General features: G+C 42.8%; 1 protein-coding gene across 1 annotated transcript in view; it reads left to right on the plus strand.

Moving 5' to 3' along the window:
- Window positions 1-282: 282 nt before the first annotated feature.
- Window positions 283-20,947, plus strand: part of TNFSF11 (TNF superfamily member 11) — a 31,017-nt gene continuing 10,352 nt past the window's right edge. Inside the window, exons 1-2 of the mRNA XM_072783264.1 lie at window positions 283-495; window positions 6,779-6,946. Coding sequence (XP_072639365.1) covers window positions 283-495; window positions 6,779-6,946 — 381 coding nt within the window. The remainder of the gene's footprint in view (window positions 496-6,778; window positions 6,947-20,947) is intronic.

The following is a 20,947-nucleotide window of genomic DNA, read 5'->3' on the forward strand; positions in this document are numbered from 1 at the left end:
CGGTCGGCGAGGGCGACGGAGTTCGAGAGCGAGGGAGGAGAGAGGAAGGAAGGGGCGCCGGCGGGGGGAGTGGAGGAGCAGCCGCGCCCGGGGCTGATTGGCTCCCGGGCCCGGCCCTCGGCCGCGGTGTATAAGAGTTGGGGTGTCCGGGCGCCCTGCCCGCCCGCCCCCGAGCAGCGCCCCGGCTCCGAGGCCCCAGGTCGAGGCCGCCCGGCCGCGCGCCGCCTTCCGAGTCGCTCGCGGGCAGAGGACGAGGCGGGCACCGCCCGCGGCCCGAGCGCCATGCGCCGCGCCAGCCGAGACTACAGCAAGTACCTGCGCGGCCCCGAGGAGGCGGGCGGCGGCCCGGGCGCCCCCCACGACGGCCCCCCGCCCGCGCCGCCCGCGCCGCCCGCGCCCCCGCCCGCCTCCCGCTCCGTGGCCGTGGCCTTCCTGGGGCTGGGGCTGGGCCAGGTGGTCTGCAGCGTCGCCCTGTTCCTCTACTTCAGGGCTCAGGTGAGTGCCCGCCTCCCCAAGGTCCCGGCTGCACGGGAGGGAACCTGAGTCCGGCTGCCCGGACCCTCGGGAGGGCTCCCCGCGGGGCTCCCCTCGGGGCTCCTCCCCCGCCCCCGGCCTCGCTGCGCGCTCAGCCCTGGGCTCGCCCGGCTGGTGGGTTTGAATTTCCCCCGCGACGCAGCATTGGCCGCTCACCTCCACCGAAAGCGCTTCCCCGGCCCAGTGCGGAGCCGGGAGCGAACTCGCGGCCACGCAGGGCCGGCCCGGAGCCCCCCGCCACCCCCCCACCCCCCACCCGCGCTGGCGGCGGGGCAGGTGCGCTCCGGGAGGGGCCGCGGGGCACGGGGGCGCGCGGGGCTCCGCCCTGCAGGAGGCCCCCCCGCAGCACGCGGCGGAGGTGCCCGGGGCGCCGGAGAGGCCCGGGGACGGGGACCCCTGCGCTCCGCTCGCCCCCCGGGGTGCAAGGACCACGGGCCTTCCCTCGCAGGTGGGCGGAGGGAGGGAGAAGCTATAGGTGTGTGTGGTCGCGGTGGAGCCCTCGGCCCCGGCGCAGCCTCGCTACAGCCCAGCAAATAACCGAACTTCTAAAAGACGAGAAGGAGGGCTGGGAACTGCAGAGAAAGATAGTAGAAAGGAAGGGGTAAATCTGTAATATTATGCTTTCTGGTGGTTTATGCTCTTGTGTTTTCTTGGAAATTGCAGTGCAGTTGGTTGGATTCATTCAAATGTTCTTGTCTGGTGCTGTGAACTCTTTCTCAGAGGAAGTGGAGGGCTGACTGTGCACTTTTTTTTTTTTTATGGGAAAAGAGAGTTGGGTTTGGACTTTATGGGTTTTCAGATTCAAAGGTGATTACTAAACCGAGTTGGATGCATCAAAACATGGCATTGCTTGCGCTGTATGGGTTTTTGACGCGTGCCAGAGTCTTAAACTTCGTTGCTTGCAATCGCAGGCCTTTTGTTAAATATTCGTTGTCTACTGTTTTGTGTTTTATAGAGCAAGTTTGATTATCTACTATAAAAAAAAAGGTCTAAATATTATGAGTGATACTTTAGGACACTCGTATTTGCATATTAATAAAAATAATCTTTACCTGTTGAGATAACTTTTTCTTAAAAAAGCAACTTTGCAACAAGGATTACTCACATCAATATGAAAGTGATGAAATGTTTTTCTTTCATCACAGTATGCTGCCGTCAAGAATGAGTGGTCCACCCATTTCCCCATCCAGTTTTCTCCCTCCCCTCCCCGCATGTAAAGTCTGTATATATTGAGTGTCTACACTGCAGATGAGACTATGAAGCGCTATGGAATGTGAATTAAGAATCACTAATTCAACATATAATGTCCACCTACTGTGTGCATCACATGGTGCCATGTAAATCATTAATTCAACATATAATGTCCACCTGCTATGTGCATCATATGGTGCCACGTAATGGAGGGACCTATAACAAAAGACTTAAAATTCTTGGCCAAACAAGAGAGCAGCATTCAGAAAAAGGACAGAAGATACAGTAGTTCTCTACTATTTATCTTTTCTAACACCTTAGGGATGTGGCATTTTTGTAGCAGTAGTAGCGAAGTGAATGTTCAGCAACGAAAGAGCAGTGGGGAATGAATGAGCTCAAGGGATGATGCCTAGCTCAGGCTGGTGGGAGCCATGGAGATGGGTGTGGCCACGTAGAAAGTGGCATGCTGGGCTCTTAGGACAGTTGTTCTGCTGTTTCACAGAAATATTAATGGTCTGGTAGGCTTGGGGGTCGGATGATCCCTTATCACAATTTAGTAGTCTTGATGTTACATGGGTAATAGTGAAGCTCTTAGCACTTTCTTCCAAAGTAAATGTGCAAACTAGTCAGCGTAGCTAGAAAATTTTCATTTGGAGATTTAATAGCATCAGATTTTATAGGTACAGTTTTCCTAAATGCCATGAAGGACAGGTTTCTCTAAGACTTACGCAGAATGTATTAACCATTACTCCTGAACCCCATTTTGTACTGCATTTTTAAAGGGGCATCTTCTTTAGGAAAGAAGTAATATAAGGAGTAATGTGTTCATAGGAAGACACCACTATCTTTGCTTGCATTTTACTGAGGATAGTATCTACCTTTTTTTATATATATAATAAATTTATTTTTTATTGGTGTTCAATTTACCAACATACAGAATAAGACCCAGTGCTCATCTCGTCACGTGCCCTCCTCAGTGCCCGTCACCCATTCACCCCCACCCCCCGCCCTCCTCCCCTTCCACCACCCCTAGTTCGTTTCCCAGAGTTAGGAGTCTTTATGTATCTACCTTTGTTACCTAAAGGAGTCCTAATCATTTAGAGATGCTTACCGAAGTAGTTACAAGTGAATGCTATGATGTCCGGAATTTATTTCAAAACAATAGGTTCATCTTATAGATGAAACGAGATTGGTCATGGCTTGATAATTGTTGAAGCTTGGTGATGGGTTTGTGGGAGTTCATTCTGCAATTCTTTCCACTTTTATGTATGCCAAAGGCCTTCTTTCAAAGTTCTACTAGCTAAGAGAATAGACTTGATTTGACCCATCACTAATGCAACATTTTTAGTCATATCAATTCTTTAGATTAGAACTTGGTACCAAGTAAGAGATTATTTTTTTTTGATTCCACTAAAGTTGTGAGTGTCAACTACTTGGGGTTTCTGAATGCATCTGAATCAGAATGAAATCATTTAGTATCAAGTGACGTGTTTACAGTTTATAGTAAGCAAATGAGAAAAAGGAGCCAGTTTTATTGATTTTGTTTAAAGGAGAGGTAGCTATGTAATTCTTCAAGAAAAAAACAAAACCAGTTAATTTAGTTTTTAATGCAGTTAGAAGAATGCTTAGAATAGTGTAAAAATTACAGTAACTTTTAAAAAATTGTTTCCCCTTCTCATGTTTGAATAGTTAAAAATGAATCAGCCTCCCAAATGTTTGCAGATTGCATGTACCCAGATTGAAAAGAAAAAAAAAAAAGTACTAGATCTAAAGTAGATTGACTTTTCCTCCACCAACCTTGCCAAAGAAAAAATAGCATGTGGTTTGTGCTATATATTTACCACATAGTATTCATACTTTGGTTTGCAAAGAAGAAGAAAAAAACCTTCCAAAAAGTTGCTTGTAGAATTTATGTGTGTGTGTTTTCTTTCTTTCTTTCTTTCTTTTTTTTTTTTTTTAAACATCCATATAACCATATTCAAAGTTTGGAGTTTAGCTACAAGATAAACTTTTTCAGAAAACCATCTCTGTTGCCCTTTTAACTTCTTCCCCCAAACCCCCAGTATACACACCAACCTCCCTGGCTGTTTGCTACCCAAACAGGAGAGCCGTCCCTGCTGCAGCTGTGATGTAGAGGTGTGCAGGCTGCCTGTTTGAAAAAAGATAAAGAAGTAGCACAAATGTCAAGCATCCTGCCTCATTTAACCCTACAAATGATTACATTTCAAAGAAGCTTTTTTGTAAAGACTTTCATAGGAACTACATCATCTGATAAACGCATTTTTAAAGTCTTTTAAATCAGATGTTCAAGGTTTATAGAATATGTGTAGACACTTCTAGCGACGATGAATTCTTGTAACTCGGTTTGCTGTGATTTTTCTGATGAGTTTCTGCGTTCCTCTGTTGAGTGGAGTAAGTTCAAGAAGGCAAGGGCTGCCTGTTTTGCTCACTTACCTCATTGGCAGCATCTAGCCCTGTGCCTGGCATGTTCAACTCACTGAAGAAGCTTTTCAAATGATTCACAACACTAGAAATTTGCAATATGGAAGTTATCTACTGAGGAGCTAAACTAAGATGAAAAAGCAGCATTTTTTCAGTCGTGCAAATTCTCTATCGGGACTCTGGCATCTGGAGAGAGGGTGTGGGATAGGAGAGTCCTTGGTTCAGCCCCTGGACTTGACCTGGGGTCTTCCCTCCATGGAGACTCCCAGAGGAGAGGCCCCCACTAGGGGCTCCCCACTGGTCTGCCCACCCCCACTCCTCAACTCCTCTCTTGTCTCCTGGTCTCCATTTTTGGGAAGGGAATGCCACAAGGCACTGGAACAAGAAAGACGTTTGATTGCAGCTTCACTAGACATTTCTAACGTATGGCCTCTAAGAGAACAAAATAAATGACTATATTGAAATTAATTTTGCCACGCTTTCATGATTTCTTTTGGGGAAACGATTGATGATTTTTATATATGTCTTAGTTCTAGAATTACCTTCCTAAACACTGGATCTCAAGTGCACATTTGAAGCCCTTCGGGAGAGAGTCAGTTGGCCCCCATCCTTAGGGATGTGCATTCAGTTGGCTGGGGGTGGCATCTGGGCATGGAGACTTTTTAACAGAGAGAGAGGGGACAAGGTCCTTGCGTTACATTTCTTTGCCTTGGCTCATTAGCCATTATTATTGTCACGAGATGTTTGTACTAACTGCCATTACTTGTGAAAAAAAATTTAAAATTGGTGTCCAAGGAAATGTCGAGACATTTGAATAGCAGAAAGTCTACATCTGCACAACTGATATTGGAAAGCATTTCTTCTTAAACTGTAATGTACATGGGGAGGACCTGGGATCTAGTTAGGTTGCAGATTCCCAGGCGGTGCACCAGGGACCTGAGAGTCCACCTTCCCTAAGGAGCTCCCAGGGAGTCTGTGAAGCCACAGGTGCTTGGACTGTCCTTTCAGTAGTGACAGCCTGGCGGGCTGCTGCTCTGTGGATGGCGCTTGGTCTGTCAGCAAGCCTGGAGCTCAACCAATTTTAGGGTCCCCAGGCATTTCCCCTGCTAACACCACACTGTTCCTGTAGATCAGCAGTTTTCTGGTGGTGAGCCAACTGAGGCCTTGGCATGATCATCTTTCTTGAGGTCTGAACCCAGTGACCCTTCATATCAGCTGCCCAGGCTTCTCTGATTTTGTGGGAAACCTATTGGCATAACTGAGCTTTTTCCAAAAAAAAAAAAAAATTGTGATCAAAAAGCTTTCCTTATATAAACACTCACATATTCTGACTTTGTACTGATTATTTTAAAGAAAATATGGAAAATAAGTATGGATCACAAATAACTTTGCTTCTTGAACAATACCTCTGCCATATGCAAGCCTGAAATAATAAAATTTGTATTAGTGGGTGCACATGTGATGAAAGGTTATCATTCATTTTGAGAATCTCAGATATGGGTAATAGAGTTTATTTCTGATGGTTGGTTAATAGACCTGCACATCTTTCTAATTACTTTTAAAAAGATAAACCAGGCACAGAGAGACCTGCTGTTAATTCACTGAGCTTATAACCTTGTATAATTGTTCCTTTCTTCATCCAGTCTGTACCTACTAATGAGCAAATGCACACGAGGTACCTTGAATTTTTGGAAGAAGAGGACAATAAATTAGACAATTGTTATTAAAACAATTGATAGCTAATTATCTTTACCCTTTACTTGGCAGTCGAAACTGCTACAAGGGCTTGTCACAGCCCCAGAAGGAAGGGACAGATGATTTCAAGAAAAGAGTAATACTTAAAGAAATGTTTATGCAGACGATCAGCTGACAACTCAGTGGGGATATTTTGGGTGAGACAGTCCCTTCCATTATAGGAATTTTAGCATCTCCCCTCCATGTATCCATACAGCCTGCTCACCACATGCAGTCCTCTTCACGCCATGTGACACTATCACCCCCTGGCAGACGTACCACTCCAGGTTAAGAAACACTGATAAGGATTTCAACAAAAAGGGAAATTATGCTTCTGGCTTTAGGGTTTTTTTTTGGGGGGGGGGGCCCTAGGAAATGGATTTCTCCCTCCTTTCTTTGGCTGGTTAAAATACACATTGATTAAGGAAAAAAGCCAAACATGGTGGTTAAAGATGGTGTTAATTTCACCTGGTTTTTGTAGGTTTCATGCTTTGAATATCCAAGTGAGCTCCATCATCCCATCTAGCATGCTGGGTATGACTGAAAGACAAAAAGTTTTCTCTACCTGCACCGATCACAAGCGATTTTTGCTTGGCGTTCCTCCCCTCTATGAGGACTTACACCTTGGCAGGCGACTTTGATAATTTCCCCCACGATTCACACGTGTATGCTTGTGTTGTGAATCATAGCTACTCATAAAAATGAATTAGAAGTCAATGTTTCAACAACTTGAGGGTAATTGTGCTAACTACTAATTGTTGGAGATATAAAGACTCGTGAAAGAATGAATTTTTTGCCTTATGTCAGTCACACTTTATTAAATAGCAGAATGATCAATGATAATTACTCTACACCTTGACTTTTTTTTTCCCCTCAGATGGATCCTAATAGAATATCAGAAGATGACACTCACTGCATTAATAGAATTTTCAAACTCCATGAAAATGCAGATTTGCAAGACACAACTCTGGAGAATCAAGACACAAAATTAATACCTGATTCGTGTAAGAGCATTAAGCAGGCCTTCCGAGCCGCTGTACAAAAGGTGAGCCCACATGAGGATATTAAGTCAAGGGCCCGCATTGACCCTGCTAATACTGAAAATTAATACTGGCTAAGTGCAGTTGACTTTGTTCTTTTTCATTTTAATAATTTGTAAAAAGAGCTAGAGAATTTTTTTTTAAGAGATTGGCAAAATTCTTTTGAAGTTAGTAGTGGCTTATTAGGATGACCAGAGACGTTCATGCACATATTCTTCGCTTTCTTTTCTTTTCTTTTTTTGTTTAAGAAGAGACACTTAAATTCATACATTGAAGGAGGACAAAGATAGTTTGTGGTAGTCAGCGGGTCAGTTTGCTAGTATGAATCCCCTGCCCTAGAAACCATTCCCTCAGTTTCTAAGACTCACTGCTATTTCTATTTCCTTTACGTTTGGTTTTGTAATGGTGGGATCTCCTATTCCACAACTGTTGATCCAGGACTTGGTTAAGAATAACTGTGACTGGGGCACTTGGACGGCTCAGTCCGTTAAGCATCTGCCTTCAGCTCAGGTCATGATCCCAGGGTCCTGGGATCGAGCCCCATCCCATGTCTGGCTCCCTGCTCAACTGGGAGCCTGCTTCTCCCTCTCCCTCTGTTCCTCCCTCTGTTCATGTGCTCATTCTTTTTCATAAATAAATAAAATCTTTTTTTTTTTTTAAAGAATAATTGTAACTGATTCATTGTTGACATCCGTGGTGAGGAGGTAAGCAAGCAGAGCATGAAAGTGATGTGGTGGGCAAGGTGGGAGCTCTGTGTCCATTTTTCTCATTTTCCAGATCTGGGTGAAAAGGAAGGAGATGGGGTCAGGGGAGACCAGTGACTTCTCTTACACCAACAACTCTAAGTGAGAAACACTGCATTTAATAACTGTGTGTTCTACTTTCCTGAATAAAATCACTTGAGAATTCTGCAGTCGTGGGATTAATTTACTTACTGATTCCACCGAAAACTGGGTCGAATCCAGCAGCTCTGGTGCATGACTGCTTGCACACATTGCATACTAGCTTGCACATCTGTGTGGGCTCTTGCATGTACCCATTTATCCCAACCTCTAATTTGCAACTCCTTGGGCTATCTCTGATCATCTTAGAGTAAATCCTAAAGTTGCCAAACTCCTTAAATCTAAATTGAATTTTAATTTAGTCTATTTTTTAAAAAAAAATCTACATATAGTAATAGTATTTTTAAAAAAAGACAGTATGTGTCGGAGGGGTGGAGGTAGGGAGATGAAGCTGTTTTGTATAACCCATAAAGTTGATTTTTGCTGTATTTTGTCAAATCTACGATACCACCAGTTTTCAACTTACATCATTATTTCATGCATCACAAAGAAACAAATGTTGACACAAATATTAAACGTGATCACCATAGAATCTCTGCATCTTAATTTCAGAGTTACTAAAATGTAAGAAAAATGCGTCATAGAATCAATGAAGTACATATTGCTCTAATATCTGTAAGAGCATACTGGTTATAAATATTACATTTTGTTATTACTTTGTGTACAGGTCCTTAGCTTTATGCAGTGGATACATATTTTAAAGTATGTAGGCTTAAATTTGATCTTTTTATCTTATATCATAATTTTTGAGCAATGGAAATAGCAATTATGCCAGTCTATTCTTTTTTATTGTTTGGTTTTATGTTTCATTTTTGTTGGTCTGCTTTTTTATTGCCTCTCCCTAATGTTGAGTAATCTGTCTATAAACAATGATTTGCATGTACTAGAGATAATCTATTAGTTGGAAACTGATCTCGTAATTAAGGTAATTCTGGTTAGGTAAATGATTGTCTCTTAACTTTCTGTGTGAATTGACCCATATTGTACCTCCTTACAATGAAGAGATAAGCTTTTAATTTCACAGGCGTAACCTGTTCTTAAAAATTACTCTTCGAGCTTTTTTTCTGGAAGAATATGATCAGCCAAGATAATTTTGAAAATAAAAAATACTAAGAAGAACAGATACCATTAGCATTTTTTAGGAGAATGCAAAAGTGGTTCATCTTAATAGGTCAAGAGAGAAAAACATTGGCATCTCATAGATACTAAGAAGTGATGGACAAAAATTCGTATTTATTTCTGTTGTTTAAAATCCATTAGATCCTAGAAAAAAATCCATTAGAAAACAGAACCAGATGGATTCTTGATGTTTTTCTAAAATACTTCAATCTGAAAGTTAGCTAATGATGAAAAATAGAAACATTCTCTTAAAGCCAGGGATACAACGAAGATGCCTGGTGTGCCCACATTATTTAACATTGTTCAGAATATACTAGCTAATGTAATTATACGAGAGGATAAAATATGAAAACATACGTATATATACATACACAGATATGGAGAGGGCAAATTTGCATGTGCTATGAGTGTATACTTGGGAAAATTCAAAAGAGTTAGAAGGCTGCAAGCAAAATAAACCAGTTGGTAAAAATTAATAAGTAATAATCACTAGCTGTCAAACAAGAATTAGAAATTCTTTGAAATTAGAATTTCAAACAAGAATTAGAAAACGCAAATGAAAGATTCCATTCATATGTTTTAAACAGCCCTAAAAATAAACTTAACAAAGCACGGACAAAGCTTATGGAGAAAAAAACTACAAAACTCTACAAAGGCATTTGCAAGGTAAAGACTTAACTATGCAAAGTCCTGATCCGTGCGAGACCAGACACCTTAAAGCAGACTTTATTGAATGTGTGTGTGTGTGTGTGTATGTATGTCTTTAGTATAATATAACATTATTTTAAATAAGTGGGTATAGTTTGAATTATTCAAAAATGGTACTGGGAGGATTTGTTTACTTTTTTTTTTAATTAATTAATTTATTTATGATAGAGATAGACACAGAGAGAGAGAGGCAGAGACACAGGAGGAGGGAGAAGCAGGCTCCATGCCGGGAGCCCGATGTGGGAATCCATCCAGGGACTCCAGGATCACGCCCTGGGCCAAAGGCAAGCGCTAAACCGCTGAGCCACCCAGGGATCCCTGTTTACTATTTTTAAGAAGTGATAGCCTTACCTCATGTCCTAAGTGGAAACGAATCCCAGCTGAAGAGAGTATTGGTGGCCAGTCACTGCTCCCTGCCAGTCCCACACCTTCTGTTGCCTCAGTGGACTTTTCTGCCCCTACCTGCCTGTTCATTGTTCCATTTCCTCTGAGCTTTCAGTGGCTGTCTAGATAGTATGACAAACCAGTGTGTACTTAAAATCAGCAACAATGGCAGAATTTTCATTCTTTTAGGGGCATGTTGCAGACTTGGTGCCTCGTTCCAAATAAGTAACACTCCTTATAAGAGATTCGGTACCTGGCAAGCCAAAGGAGGATGATTTGTGGGCAGACAAGAAACCATCAACTCTTCTTATTAAGGCACACAGTTTTAATTATATTTACAGATTAGGATGACTCACGGAATGAGGAGAACTTTATTTTGTTAATAGCACATTTTTTTGTTATGGGGCCACAAGATTTTACCCATTATTCATGGTTAATAACATCACACACAGGCAATCCTTTGTAAAGAGTAAGGAGCTGTCATAATACATACCAATGTGTGTTCAGACGTAGAAGATGCCATTTCTTCCTCCAGACAAGAACCAGACAAGAAGTTCTTTAAGAAGGAGACGAGCGTTATCCATACCTTTTCATTAGAATCAAGCCATGTTTATTAAGCACACGTACCGTGCTAGGCACCTTGCCATAACTTCTCCTGTACCCAAGGACTTATTCTTCTCTTACTGTCGCCAAATAGTGATTTGCCAGCTGTGTTATCCTTTGATGAGAATTATTGGTTAATATGACATTCTCTACATCTTGCCAAAATAATTAGATTTCTCATTTCTCTTGCCAGTGCTGAAAATAGAATGGGTGTATCAGGCATTTGTAAGTAGGTTTGTATCTTAGTCTTAATTCTAATATAGATATTGAGTGAACCCGTAAAAGAAAATTACATGTGAGGTTTCAATCATTATTGAAAGATCAAACCCATCCAGTGGTAACAAATGCTAGACATAAGCACAATATTACATTATATGTGTGCAAAAAGTGGTGTTTACCCAGCCCGTCTTTGGTCAGACAAGTAATGCTGTTTTCCCCCTTTTTTGTTTGTGGCTGGGCTTTCTTGGCTTTTTTTCCCCTTTAGCACAGAACTCTGAAAGCCTCTTAGTGATCCAGCCCTACCAACCACAATTTACAAAGTCTATCATAACAGTCTATGACAATAAAGAAAACACTAGTACAAATATGGTGTCCAATTTATAAAGAAATTCTTGTTTCCAGCTTTGGCAGCCTCTCTGGCCTCTGCTAGCCCGAGGAGTGGAGTGGTGAGCTCAGGCCTGGGCAGGGGAACTTGGCCCTTAGATCTCTCGGCCAGTCTCAGTAGAAAACCATGTATTTATGCACTAAATATACGTTCTGAGCACTCAAGGCTGTGACTCGGCATGATTTTAGTATGCTCAGTTGTTGATTTCACATTGAATATCCGTTTGTGAAAAACTTCACTGAAACCTACTATGAAAAATATTTAAAAGAGTGATATGGAAGAGAGAGATTAATGGGGATGTTCAGTGAATTCAAGAAGACACCCCCCCCACCCCAGGATGTGGGAAGGCAGCATGGAGATTTACATGTACATGGATTTTTTTAATATTGGCTTTTAAAATGCTTTTTGTGACTATTCTATAATGTTCTTAATATAAGGGAATGTTTTATTTAATACTTAAGTTAATACATATGTATGTTTGGTAGCAATAAAACTTTTTCCCCTGAAAGAGTTGTACGATCAGAAGTGTTTAGCAGTCTCAGAATGAATCTGGAAACTCCCGTCAGGATGAGGTCTTGCTCACACTTGAATATGTCACACATAATGTAGTCTTAAGAATGAAAGAAAAGAACAAATAAATGATTGATGACTTATGGAACTCTGTGAACTAATATTTTTAACTAAACATGGGTCCTCGACCGACTCCTAAAACCAGAGTGTTAGTAGCCTGGTTCTCATTTATCTGATATCTTAACCAACGTTATATTTGATCATTATTAATATTATAGCCGGAGGGAGTAAGGCCTGGGTACAGATACAGAAGTACAGATAATCTTTGTTGAAAGTTATCTCCATCCAGACTTCTCCCTTTAGGCATGTTTTCCTTGAGTCTCTGCAATTTCACTGCAGATATGAAAAGCCAAAGATGATAATGACTACCAATAACTATCTTCTGTTGGCATATTCGTGACTAACCATTTCCTGAAGTCAGGAAGCCTCTGAGCCTCCAAAGGCTTACTGGAAAATAGGGAGTAAAACCAGAGCCATCATTATTGAACAATTAATTTGTACCTGGAATTCTTATTTTATTCTTTGAGATCAGTACATATTTGGTCTCCTCTCCTACAGGATTCAGAGCATAAATAAAAACTATCTCCTCATATTAAGAATGCTATACCCAAAGATTTTCAATATTTTGATCCGTAAGGAAATATTCACTATTATTTGGCAGTCTATGCTGCTGTAACAAAGAGAACCATCATTCATGAACTAAGTAAGACAGAGGTTTTTATTTTTTTATTTTATTTTTTTCCTCTTATGCAATAATCTAGGGTTGAGCAGTCCAGGATTAGCAGGGAGACTCCTCCATCCTCAACTGGAACCTTCCAGACCTTCTGTTGATTCAAGTTGGCTTTTCCATTTGTTACCATTTCCAGACAGAGGGAAGGGAGAGAAAAGGCCAAGAGTGGTAGCTGGGAGCTGAGATACCATTGCTTCTATTTTTTTTTCTATTTTTATTTTTATTTTTTATTGGAGTTTGATTTGCCAACATATAGTGTAACACCCAGGGCTCATCCTGTCAAGTGCTACCCTCAGTGCCTGTCACCCAGTCACCCCATCCCCCCGTCCACCCCCCCTTCCACTACCCCTTGTTCATTTCCCAGAGTTAGGAGTCTCTCACATTGATACCATTGCTTCTAGTAGTATCTTGTTGGCTGGAACTTACACATAAGACCACACCTGGCTGCAAGGGAGGCTGCACAATATTATTTCTAGCTGAGGAGCCATTTGCACCAAGGCTTGAGGAAGGGAATTGCCCATAACTCACCAGGAAGAGGACGGGCTGCATTCTAGGGACAGTGACCAGTCTCTAATACTCACTAAACCCTATTTAGGCAGGAAAGTAGGCTCACCATATGAGCAGAGTTTACTCCATGAATACATGTCTATGAAAAATTTGAATGACTAAGATTTTAGTTTCTAAAAGTTAAAGGATTTTAGGATTATTTGGATTCCACGAGAGAAAGAAATTTAAAAGTGGATTTAACAGAATGCATCTTACTAAAGAGCTTTCAGAGATTTGTTTAGGCATATACATCTCCACATCTGTGATCTTTGAATGAACTTTGATTGTCACCTGCACAGTTTTTAGTAGGTTTTTTGGATTCAAGAATATTAATTTAAAGCCAAAAAATTTATCAGATTAAGTGGTTGTGTTCTCCAATAGACAGCTGATCCTTTAGAATTCTGATGTCAGTTATTACAAGAAGACTACTCCCATTTTTAAAACTAAAGTACATAAAAAATCAACTAAAATTTGAGTAGATATTAACTGCTTATGAAATTGTAATCATTAGAGTTGTTACATAGCCATTATTTCTCACTAGCTTTTTAGTTAAATGTGCACGTAACAAAAGGGGAAAAAATAAACCCCATTCATTATCACTTTGCCTTTGTATATGAGCATGTGTTCCAAGAAAGTTTCTTGTAAACCCACAAGGGAACTTAGGGTTTGGGGGCACTAGCGTTCCCAAATCAAGATGTTAGTCATGTAGTGGTTTTCCAATGGGATTTCATCTGCGCCATAACAGTTTTGGGAACTGCAATTCAATCAACCCCAATCATATGTAGCATTTATGAAAGCTGTCTTTATGGGAAAGCTGAAGTAAGACCCACAGAATTTTCCTACAAAACCAAGGCCATCCACTGCCTTTTGCCTAACAATCGGCCATTGGCTATGATGTGCTCTATCTCAGGGACACCTAGAGCAAAAGTTAGGAGGGTTTGTAAGAGGGAAATAACAGTGAGTGGCATCATGAAAGATGGTCTGATCAATGTGCTAGAAGTATCCCAGGATGGATGAAAATATATTTTTAGATTGATTTTCTTAAAGAAACAGAGGTAAGGAAAAGACATGCCTAGAAGAGAGCGTCTAATTATATGGCTTGAGATCTTGACTTACAATTTTAGAAGTGAATGAAATCCAGGGTCCTTGGCTGGAAGGGAAGGGGGCAAAGGATAGATTGGATTGCTTCCACACAAAGTGGCTCTTCCTAGGGGAAATAGAAAGAATTATGCTCCCTAGAACAGTGTTTCCAAGCCCTGCTTGGCCTTAAGAATCACTTTGGGGCCTTGCTTAAGAAATAAAAGGCTCCCAGATTGGTCACAAAGATTTGGTAGCTCAGGAGTAGACATTGCAATTTCAGAAATCTTCTCTAAGATGGGCTGTCTTTAAAGAAAGGCTTCAGGGTGGGAACAGAGATAGCACCTGGGACCAAGGAGGCGTTCTAAACATTCTAAGAAGATGTGAGAGCCCTTTGGTGAATTTAAGTGACTATATGTGAGAAGTGGGAGCAAGCCTGTGGTATGGAAATGTGGGTTTTGAAAGTTGCAGAGAGCAGTGGTGCAGCTAAGATGATTAGGCAGATGTTTGTTTGAACCTTTTGAAATTCAGGGTCTGAGAGAGTTCTGTTCTCCCATAGCTTCCTCATCATGGGGGTGCTGCCCTGACCTCCAATCTTTGCCCTTCAAAGACACTAGGTAGTATTAGCAGTGATGGTGGAGGTAAATACGATAATGATAAGTATATATTGGGGTGCTTACATTCATCAGAAAGTTTTGGTGAACTCAGAACCTCTTCCTCCGAGTGTCTATACCTGCGTCTTATCTGATGGAACCCTTTCACGGTTAAAGACCATCATCTCCCTCACCCCACCCAGAAGCCAGAAGATGGTTTCACACTCTCCGTCACTAACTCTTCACCTTGCCCCCATACTATGGATTCAAAGCCTTCCACTACTTCTCTCTACCTAGTGCCTACTGTTGTCACCTTAATGAAGGTGTCACCATTATCGTTTCTTGCCCAAGTCACTGCAGGTGGCCACCCCATGTGTGGTCTCACTGCTACTGGTTCCTCCGCTCCACAGCTGAGTGGCTTCTAAAATGTAAATCTGAACACGTCTCTTACTTTCCTGCTTAAATAATTGTTCGGTGGACCCCTGTAACCCACAGTAAAGTCTGAACTGCTGAACGCACAACACAGACTCTTTTGTGCTCTGGAAACCCTCATTCTAACCCCGGCCTCTCCAGGTTCATTACCTTGTACACTATCCCATCACCCCTCCCAGCTTGTGCTCAGTGGCCCTAGCACAGTAAAATGTTAGAAGTTCCCTGACCTGGCTGTGCTCTTCCCCCCTCTGCTTCCTTGCTGGGATCCAAAGCAGAGTGAGGGCAATGATGATATCCCTCCTGGAAACACAGCACCCTCAGCACTCCCTGGGAGTCCTGACCCCCCAGAAGCCATCAGTAAACTTTGTGGAATGGATGGATGGGTGAATGAAAGACGGGCATTTGTGTGTGGTCCTTTAGGTTATTCTAGGCCTTTCCTGCACAGTCGGGTCTCAACTGTCTTTCAAAATTCAGCTCAGGCATTACTTCTCAAAGGAGGCCCCCACTGATGCCTGCCTGCCCCCCTCTGGGTTGGAAGCTTCTCTCATGCATGCCCAGAGCTTCTTTATTCACCCCTGTCATTCAGTGCATCCATTGCAGGAGCCTGGGGTGGGTCTGTCTCCTTCAAATGTGGGCTTTCCAGGACAGAGACTGCATGATGTTTAGTTACTCTCCTCAGCGACAGGCACATAGTAGGTGCTCAGCGAAAGTTTGAAGAACCCGTTTCATGAGTGAGTGAGTGAGCTCTGCTCATCCCTGCTCTTGGTGTCATGGGATGGCCACTTGTTTGATGTTGCCAGAGCTAGCCACATTATGCGTGCTCAGAAAGATTCACAAAGGGCTGGAAGTCACTCCCAAGGGTGATTCTTGCCCTGCTTCTTAGAGGGGGCAGTTTCTGTCTTTGGAGCATGAACATGTTAAAAGGATCTTGAAGCTGGAGGACCCTGGCTGGCCACCCTACCCCTTCCTCCCTGGCCTCATTTGTCCACAGAGGTTGGCCTAGTGCCTCTGATCCTCTTGGAGTGGTATTCCTAGCCGTCCGATACTTTGGGGAGGGTCTGTGAGGGTATAAGCCTTCTTCGGAGGCACAAGGCTCTGTGAATGTCAAAGCTCTGCCAGTGTAAGGTGGCGTTATTGTTTCAAGTGGCAGCAGAAAGCAGAGACCGTGTGGATAGCACAGCTAGCCCAAGAGGCCAGGCTGCAGTTACTCTGTAAAGCTCTTAGATTAAACTTCGTAAATGGGTACTATAGTGCAAGACGTTTTGAGATTGGTCTCTTTATGAAGACAAATATTGCTGTCATAAGGCTACTTTATGAAAACTCTAGGGGACCCTTAACTGTGGCAGAAGGTTCCTCATTTAAACCATGAAGGTTAAACAATAAAAACTAATTTTCTATTCCCAGCGTAGCCAGCACACTGCCAGGAAAGCATCACTCTGTTTTAGGAAAACAAGGGCACGCTCTTCTTCAGCCCTTGAGTGGGGAGGCTACATTTTCTGTTTGTGAAGACATGTCTTTTCCAATCAGCAGACTTGGGAGACTTTTGGGAGAAAGGACCCCCCCCCCCCACACACACACACACATGAGTGTGCTTGGGTGGGAAGAGGAAGAGACCAATGTACAGCTTGGTGAAGTTCTTCAACTGAGAAATTTCCAAAAGTAGTCATGGGATGCTGGTGGCTGATTGAGTTAGGGGGCAAACAAATTAGATGTTTAAGAGGTGGGATGCCCTAGCCACTGGCCTGCCTCCCCTGCCGCTAGCTGGACCATTGGACCCTGCCCTTCTCCCTTGCCCCAGGTGGGGATGATCAGAAGCTTCCCTTCACCCTTGCCATGCTCCTCTCCTGGCCTGGTACCCTAGAGGACTCTGCTTCAGGACACCTGGGCTGGGAAGCACAGGCCCTGCTCTACCCTTCAAAACCTGTAGGTAGGTGATAGAGTGCTCAATGGACCCCACTCTTAAATTTCTTTCCCTGAGGCTATTTTGAACTATTACCTAACAGTTCATAAGGAACTATGGCGTCCCCATCTTCATCCAAGTGCATATAAAGTTCCCCCCATATCCTGTGGATTAGGAGGTTAGTATGAGCTTTAGGGGAGTGAGGAAAGCAAGACGCTGAGACACCTATATTAATTCTGTCTGTTTAATTGCTCCACAACACCTGGGCCTTCTTCCTGTGGGTGGGCATTCTTTCTGTGCCTTGTAAACCAAGAATACCAGGAAAGTAAAACTTTTACAAAAAAAGACAAGGTGCTGATAAGATGGTAAGACTTCTGAGAGCGCTTGGAGACAAAGTTGGTATGAACCAGAGGGCGGGATACTGGCAGTGAGGGCTGACTCTAAGTAGCTCTGTGTGGCTGGCACCTGTGGTGTCCCACAGTGACCTCGGCGGTGGGGTTTGAGAGCTCAGGGGAGGAAGAGCAAAAGAGCCTGAAGCAGTAACCAGGACATCTTGCAGGGCCTTATGAGCCCAGGTAAAGAAATGTGGGCTTGCTCCTGAAGTCTGTGGGCAGCTCCTGGAGGATTTGGAGAGAAGAAGCATGCTCCTCTGTGTGCTTTAGGATGCTCCAGCAGCCATGGATCTGTTTGAGGACAGCAGGAGACTGGGAGAGGAGGCAGGAGGCTATTACCTTAATCCCAATGAGAAATGATGAACTCTTGAAGGAAGGCAGTTGTACTTGGTGGAGAGGAAGGGGATGGATCTCTGAGCTGTTTACGTGGTGGATGTCTGCAGGACTTCTCTGCAGGAATAGGAAACTGGCTATTCATTTTCAGAAACAACCCATGTGTGGCATTCATGTGCTAACTCGGCTGATAAATACACTATTCTTGTAACTTGGTTGGAGAAGAATTACATGAAGGGTATCATTAAGATGTTAAAATGAATGCATTACATATGTTAACAAGTGTATGAACCCGGTATTATATCTGGCAAACGGGGTGTTAAATCCTTGTTCTACCAGCCAGATGTCCCTGCAGCTGCTACTGGTACTGCAGAGGGAGGCAGCCACCTGAGACCCCAGCTATGAGCTGGTGCCAGTGGTTTCTGAAGCATCTGGCTGTACAAATTGCTTCTTCTGTGCTCTGACTGACAGGCACTACGTGGATCACACAATTCACATCACAATGCACAGGTGGGATTTTCAGTCTGATAACCCCAACCTCCAGCAACTTGACCTTTTCAGGAAATTTCTATAGCTAGGCATGTCCTCCATAGGAGCTTAAATCGACTTCTATCATTTCGTAAGATAACAAAGCACTGCGATCAAGCAAATAAGACCATTTTAATAAACCTTCACTCTTGAATTGGAATGCTATCAAAGTCCTGTTTGGGGCAGTTGTCCAACTGAATTTGCAAAAGCAGGCTTACCATTTGCCTGCTTAAATGTTTAAATTACCTGGAGCAAAATTTTCACAACTACCCAAAGGAACTGAAAATACTTATAGGTGTTTGTATTTATTCTTATGGAGTACAATCTCTCCCAAGCGGCTTTGATTTATCAAGATTGAGCCAGTTCTGAGATGTCTCTCACCTCCCTACTTTTGGTGAAAGACCAAAATATTTCAAATATTTGGTGAAATGTTTTAGGAAATATTTTAGACGATATTTGAAAGAGCCCGTGCCAACAGACTGAAGACCCCAGTTTGCTCTCTTCAAATTGACCCTACCACACTCTGGGTATTGTGCTTCTTGGGATGTTGCATTTGGGAGAAGCCAAAAAGAAGCAATCCTGGAGACCACAGTTACACAATCACATCGATCTTTTGTGTGCTTTCTTTCCTGGAGGAGAAATTGTGAAATCACATTTTTCTATGCATGAAATACAAGTCAAAATTATTTAAAAAAAAAAAAAAGAAGAATTGGTTGTTTTCTTGTCTTTTTAGATGTACTCTGACAGCAAAGATGAAAGGTTAGTGCAGTCCAAATAGGAAACTACCACAATGAGAAGATGAAAAAATGTGAAATGTCCTCATCCCTATTGTTTTTAGACTTTGGAGAGGGGGTGACAGCAGTTTCAAACTGGTAAGGCCTGGCTGGGGCATCGTAGGCTTGTCAATGGGGACAGCGTCCGCTAGGTGGCAGTACGTCCGAGGGTTTCTTGCATCCTGGATTTGGCAGCAATTTCTTTGGCTGCCTCCCAGTCCTTCGCTTTTCCTTTTTGTTTGGAAGGGTTAAAGGAAGCTATCATAATTGAGGCCCATAATTATGCATAAAAATGCATAATTTTGCTGAAAAGCCCACGTGTTACAGTGTGGCCATAAAATAAATTCATTCATTCATCTGAGTTTTCTTAGTCACTTACAGGTAATGATCCCAGTTGTCATGGGTAGTTTATGGAAACCAGGGGGGCAATTCTTCTTGTCCTTTGCACGTAACAGATGCTAAGCCTGCTGTATTCTGAGGAAGCAGATCACTACTGGTCCTCCTGTGGAGCAGACATTGGGTTGTCTTCTGTGGCTCTTGGTGGAGAGGTGAGGGGAAATTGCAGGGAAGACTGTGCCGGCCTTCCTCACCTTGAAAACTGTCCCTGGCTCGTGCCAAAGGCTGTTTGCTGCGAGGCATGTCAAAGGCCTATCACCTTTGGTGCGAGGCACCTATCCTTTATGATAGTGTAGACCACATATGCACTGGATGGTTATCCAGAGAGTTAAATTCTTTTTTCTTTAACTTACAGCTGGATTTACAATAAGATAAACACATAATATTCTAAGAAAGATCTCTTTCATCTGAATAATTTGTTCAGAGGAAAGGAGTTGGGATATTCTTTGTAGTGTTTTCCCCAGATTAGATGATCAGATCGTTTTGAATTCAAGGAAACCAGAAGCAATGTCTGAAGGATAAGATTTGGGAATAAAGAACTGTAAATTTTAAGACACTCTAATTAGCGTGACAGATGTAGAGGACTAGAGTGGATGAAAATAAATGTAAATGCACAGCTTAGAAAATAAATGGAATTGTCAGTTGGGGTGAAGTTTCAGTACTCCTTTTGAAGGGTTTCCTATCAGCTTGAAAATTAAAAATATTAGGGAGGGGGGGCATTCAAGACAGATCCGTGCTTGGTATATACATACAAAGTACCCAATCTTTGAGAAAAATGACATAACAGAGTAGCTCCTGCTGTGTGGAGTGGACTCGACAGTCATGTTTGGAGGTGGGTGCAGGCCACCCTCACACCCAAGGTCTGCAGGCCATAGTTTGGGCGATTCACCAACCAAGCCCTGAACATGGCTCAGCTAATTCTGAGCCAGTTGTTTTCTGAAGACCCTGGGAGTTCTGAGACCATTTATCCTGATGTCAAGGCTCCTTTTTGTCCGATTTTCCGGGCAACCTGCAGGTACTCGGCCGCTAGACCCCAGTGAAGAAAAGCCTCCTTTCAGACTTAGGTTCTCCAGTTGGAGCTTTATAAATTAGACTGATGAAGATTAATAAAAGAAAAGCTTACACATTTATCGAATATAAGTTCCCATGAAATGAAGACCAGAAGAAACTGTTACCTAACTGGCTTTTATACTAGGTTTGTGGGAAAATGTGATAGGACAAAAGGATCTGAGGTCAGGGCATGAAACAGGAAATCTTAACAAGGCCTGTTCCTTCCTGTTATTCCTGGTGTCCTTACATCTCAGAGATAAAGATGCTCCCTCCTTTCTATCAGGTAGGAGGAAAGCACCTCTCACAGAGGGTCCTATGATCTGCTTCAGAGGAGATGGACCAGGTCAGAGGGTCCTTCCTGCACCTGCCATGTCTCAGATTCCTTCAGCTTAAAATATTGAATATGCCAAGGCCTTGTATTTTGGG

Source organism: Canis lupus, chromosome 17 (genome assembly GCF_048164855.1).
Source record: "Canis lupus baileyi chromosome 17, mCanLup2.hap1, whole genome shotgun sequence".
NCBI lineage: Eukaryota > Metazoa > Chordata > Mammalia > Carnivora > Canidae > Canis > Canis lupus.